The sequence below is a fragment of the Conger conger genome, chromosome 4 (genome assembly GCF_963514075.1).
Source record: "Conger conger chromosome 4, fConCon1.1, whole genome shotgun sequence".
Classification (NCBI taxonomy): domain Eukaryota; kingdom Metazoa; phylum Chordata; class Actinopteri; order Anguilliformes; family Congridae; genus Conger; species Conger conger.
In genome coordinates this window covers 77,134,002-77,139,212 of record NC_083763.1, presented here as the reverse complement: position 1 = coordinate 77,139,212, position 5,211 = coordinate 77,134,002, and the positions used below count along the sequence as shown (strand labels likewise).

General features: G+C 44.1%; 1 protein-coding gene across 1 annotated transcript in view; it reads right to left on the bottom strand.

The window, feature by feature from the left end:
• The window catches only part of LOC133126379 (tripartite motif-containing protein 16-like), a 7,911-nt gene extending 3,477 nt beyond the window's left edge, over positions 1-4,434 (bottom strand). Inside the window, exons 1-4 of the mRNA XM_061238557.1 lie at positions 3,859-4,434; positions 2,686-2,781; positions 2,212-2,445; positions 1,929-2,088 (exon numbers count right to left, since the gene is read on the bottom strand). Of these exons, the coding sequence (XP_061094541.1) occupies positions 1,929-2,088; positions 2,212-2,445; positions 2,686-2,781; positions 3,859-4,434 (1,066 nt within the window). The remainder of the gene's footprint in view (positions 1-1,928; positions 2,089-2,211; positions 2,446-2,685; positions 2,782-3,858) is intronic.
• Positions 4,435-5,211: the final 777 nt, after the last annotated feature.

Sequence of the window (5,211 nt, the reverse complement as noted above, 5' to 3'; positions counted from 1 at the left end):
TTCAGAATTCCCCACAGGTGTTCAATTGGGTTCAGATCAGGAGACATACTTGGCCACTGAATCACTTTCACCCTGTTCTTCAGAAATCCAACAGTGGCCTTAGATGTGTGTTTAGGATCATCTGTCTTGTTGGAAAAGTGCATGACGACAAGGGCAACGGAGTGATGGTAGCATCTTCTCTTTCAGTATAGAGCAATACATCTGTGAATTCATGATGCCATGAATGAAATGCAGCTCCCCGACACAGCAGCACTCATGCAACCCCACATAAGGACACTGCCACCACCATGTTTCACTGTAGGCACCATGCATTTTTCTTTGTATTCCTCACCTTTGCGACGCCATACAGTTTGAAGCCATCAGTTCCAAAAACATTTATCTTGGTCTCATCACTCCAGAGTATAGAGTCCCAGTAGTCTTCATCTTTGTCAGCATGGGCCCTGGCAAACTCTAGGCGGGCTTTTTTGTGCCTGGGCTTTAGGAGAGGCTTCCTTCGTGGACGGCATCGACGCATGCCATTCCTCTGCAGTGTACGCCGTATTGTGTCACGAGAATAGTCACCCCCAGTTTGGCTTTCTACTTCCTTAGATAACTGCAGTGAACTTGCATGCCGATTTTCTTCAGACCCTTCTCATCAGAAGACGCTGCTGTCGAGGTGGTAACTTCCACGGACGGCCTGGACGTCTCTGTGAGATGGTTGCAGTTCCATCTTTTTTAAATTTTTGTATCACTTTTGCTATAGTATTCTGACTGATGAGTAAAGCTTTGCTGATCTTCTTGTTCACCTTTGCGGTGTAAAGAAATTATTTTCTTTCTCAGGTCTCTCGACATTTCTCTTCCATGTGGTGCCATTGCTAACAACATGAAATGGGAAGGGAAGTAACACCCTTTTATAGTCAACAGTCTGCTGGACACCTGTGTAATGAATAATTAGACTCACCTGTGGTTGATTATTGTTAAATTAGACATTTGTAGTCTAAAATTGAGCTTTGCTCAAAATGTTGTTCTCTAAGTTATATTATTAACCTTACTTTCATGTTATAAGTTAAACAGATGTTAAATAAAACTTAGTCTTGTCAACATTTTGAAAATTGTTTTTGTGTTCATTGAGATATTGTTTAAAAAGTTACTTTTCGAAGGGGGTGTACTCATTTACGCTGAGCACTGTATATATCATAATCCTTAAGCTTGTAAAGGCTTCCTTGTCTGTTCATCATACATGTCCAGGTTAAATTCAGAGCAACAAGAAACTTTGATCTGCGGCTGTATGCATTAAACAAAGATCCACAGAGTTTAGATGATCAAAAGCCTGCCATCCACTGCGTGTGTGCGTGTGTGCGTGTGCATGTGCATGTGCATGTGTGTGCGTGTGCATGTGTGTGTGTGTGTGTGTGTGTGTGCGTGTGCATGTGTGTGTGTGGGGGGGGGGGGGGTCCAGTAGTGTAGTGGTGTTAAGGTACATGACTGGGACCCGCAAGGTCAGTGGTTGAAATCCCAGTGTAGCCACCATGAGATCCGCACAGCCATGGGGCCCTTGAGCAAGGCCCTTAACCCTGCATTGCACCAGGGGAGGATTGTCTCCTGCTTAGTCTAATCAACTGTACGTCACTCTGGATAAGAGCATCTGCCAAATGCCAATAATGCGTGTGTGTGTGTGTGTGTGTGTGTGCGAGTGCGTGTGTATGTGTGTATGTGTGTGCATGTATGTGTGTGTGTGTGTGTATATGTGTGCATGTATGCGTGTGTGTGTGTGTGTGTGTGTATGTATGTATGTGTGTGTGTGTGTGTAATTTGTGACAACCGAGACCTCACACCTATATAGGTACAAATTGAAAAATGTACAAAAAATGCAAGTCATTTTCACGGTACAGTCCATTCTGTTCACTTAAGGTTTCTGAATAAAGAAACAGTATTTCAGCAGTTCTAACCTGTTTGAGAGACTTTGTTTAATTCCTCCCTGCAGATGCCTTCCAGTCGCTCTTTCAGTTCAGAGACAGATTTCCTGAAAGCCTCAAAAGAGACGTGTGGACTGACTATGATGCTGGGTAAGACTCCAGGTCCAGGAGGGGCACAGAGAGACTGACAGCTCTGCAGACAGACAGACAGACAGACAGACAGAGTACAGATTCCTGTGCAGAGGTCAGCAGATCCTTGTACATAATGTATGCGCAGTGTACACAGTGCAGACTGTCAGAGAGCCAGTGATGTTACCTGGAGGAAATGGATGTGATCCTGTGTGTGTGAAAGCTGCTTCAGCTCAGCGTCTCTCCTCCTCAGCTCAGCAATCTCCTGCTCCAGTCGCCCCAGGAGTCCTTCAGCCCGATTCACTTCAGCCATCTCCTGATCTCTGATCAGCTCTTTCACCTCAGAGCACCTTCTCTCAATGGAGCGGATCATCTCAGTAAAGATCCTCTCACTGTCCTCCACTGCTGCCTGTGCAGAGCACTGTTAGGAGACACAGAGAGAGGAGGGCTGTGTATTTTAACTAGACCTTTCACTCAGCTCCTACTGGGACCCCAGACAGCCTGTTCCCCACAGTGTGGCTCAGTGGGATTGAGCCCCACAGGGCTGGAAAGTGGCCCAACACTGGGCTCCTCACTGGCTGACTGGAGGAGAGCCCTGACTGAGCCCTGAAATGGATCTTCCAGCAGCCAGCTGTTGTCTTCTCCTCTGGTCAGTACCCACCTTGAGTGACTGCACAGCCTGTCTCAGATCCTGCAGCTCCTTCTCTCTCTCCTGGATTCTCTGCTGGAATTTACTCTGTGTCACCCCCAGCTGCTTCTGTGGATAGATTGATCATTTCCCCCCAGGTTTATTATAATAGTATATAAATTGTACTATATCATAGAACAATGTTGAACGACATTCTCATATTCAAAATTAAACACTTTTCAATAATGTTACATGAATTAGCATTAACTAATGTAGTTAACTCAAGTTCATGCCAATTCATACTGGAATGAAAAAACAGTTAATATATTTGGTAACGGTTTGCTACTTATACATTTATCCTATGGCTTGCTAATGTGGAAATATCCATGTAACAAATACATTAGTTTGATAGGTATTAACGAATGACATATTCATCAAAACTAATGATAACTATCCATCCATCCATCCATCTTCAACCGCTTATCCAGAGTCGGGTCGCGGTGGCAGTAGGCTAAGCTGGGTATTCCAGGCATCCCTCTCCCCTGCAATGCATTCCAGCTCCTCCTGGGGGATCCCGAGGCGTTCCCAGGCCAGGAGAGATATATAATCTCTCCAGCGGGTTCTGGGTTTACCTCAGGGTCTCTGCCCAGTTGGATGAGCCCAGAAAACCTCCAAAGGGAGGCGCCCAGAAGGAAATATCCATGTAACAAATACATTAGCTTGATATGTATTAACGAATGACAAATTAATGATCACTAATGATAACTAGATATGTATTATTTCATGCTTAAATAATGTATTTGTACCTCATTCATTCATTTTTTAACAACCCCACAAGTAAATGCAAATTAATGAAACCTTATATTGTATTGCTTGAGTGTACTGGCCTCATAGCTAAAGCTTCTAAACTGTGTGAGTGAACTAGCTCCTCCAGCCGTGTTGATTGGGGGGTGAACAGAGCTGTCACACAGAGCTGACTTGGGTTCACTTCCTGCTCTTACTGCTCCATCACTGTGGACTTCAGACCAGGACATCATTGTGCTACTGAGACCTTTTGAAAATGTATAAAACATTTTAAAACAAAATGTACTTGCTGAAGAAATAAAATAAAATAAATTAACACATATTGTAGCTAAAAATCAAGATGATATCTGTAATTACTGATAAAATAGCATCCGTGTTATTTGTAAGCGTTTCAGTCCTTACCTGTTTCTTATTCCTTTCTGCTGCAGCTGAGACTCTATCATGGACTCTGTGTTCATACATTACACACAGCATACAGATGCACTGCTGATCGGTACGACAGTAAACCTCCAGTGGTTTGCCATGATGAGAGCAGATCTTCTCCTTCAGGTTACCTGTGGCTTTCACCAGTTCGTGTTTCTTAAAGGCAGGAGATTCATAGTGAGGCTGGATGTGAGTTTCACAGTAAGAGGCCAGACACACCAGACACGACTTGAAGGCTTTGCGCTTTCTCCCAGTGCAGACATCACACGCCACGTCTCCAGGTCCAGCGTAACAGTGAGCAGGAAGAGCAGCTTGGAGTCTCTCCACCACTTCAGCCAGCATGGTGTTTTTGTTCAGAACAGGCCTTGGGGTGAAGGTCTCGCTGCACTGGGGACAGCTGTAGACACCAGTATGATCATCCTGATCCCAGCAGCCCTTAATACAGCCCATACAGTAACTGTGTCCACAGGGAGTAGTCACCGGATCCTTCAGTAGATCCAGACAGATCGAACAGCTGAACTGGTCCCGATCCAGTAAACCTCCACCTTCAGCCATTTCACTGCTCACACTGACACAGACAGACTAGTTTCTCTGAAATAGACGGCATTAAGTTTAGTTAGTTTTCTCTGAAACTGTATGACAGAGAGAGGGAGGGACTCCCTGGTTCTGCCCACAGTTGCAGGAGGAGTGGTGTTAGACTGAGGCCAGGCTGAACAGAGTAGGCTGATCAGAGAGTGCAGATTCATGAAGAAATATTTCATCTTAGGGACCAAAGGGCAGATTTGGAAGGCTGTGAGTTTTGTGAGCTGTAAAGGTCTGTATAAATATGCATTGGGATTACATTACATTACATTACATTACATTACATGACACTACAGTACATTGCATTACATTAACGGCATTTGGCAGACGCTCTTTGGTGCATCTTCAGTTGTAAAGGAAAAACCTGTATGACCGATTAATATCATTCCATCTGAACTGCAGATATGCACAGATAGTATACAGGTATTTTTTAACACCCTTGAAGAAATGTAACCATTCTTTTTTATCAGAAAGAGAGAGTACTCTCTCCCTCTCCCTCTCTCCCTCAAATTCAAATTCGCTTTATTCAAATTCCAATTCAAATGTGCTTTATTCAAATTCCAATTCAAATATATATATATCTTTAACAAGAGCACAGCTTTGAGTCCCTGGCTGATTGGCGTATGCACACTCACCCAGTGTTGGGCCTTTCATAGCATTTGTTTAAAAAACATTTTACGTGGGGCAATATGTGGCTGAGTAAACAGTGTTAAAGCAGTACACTGGAGCACAGGTAACCCAGGTAGCACT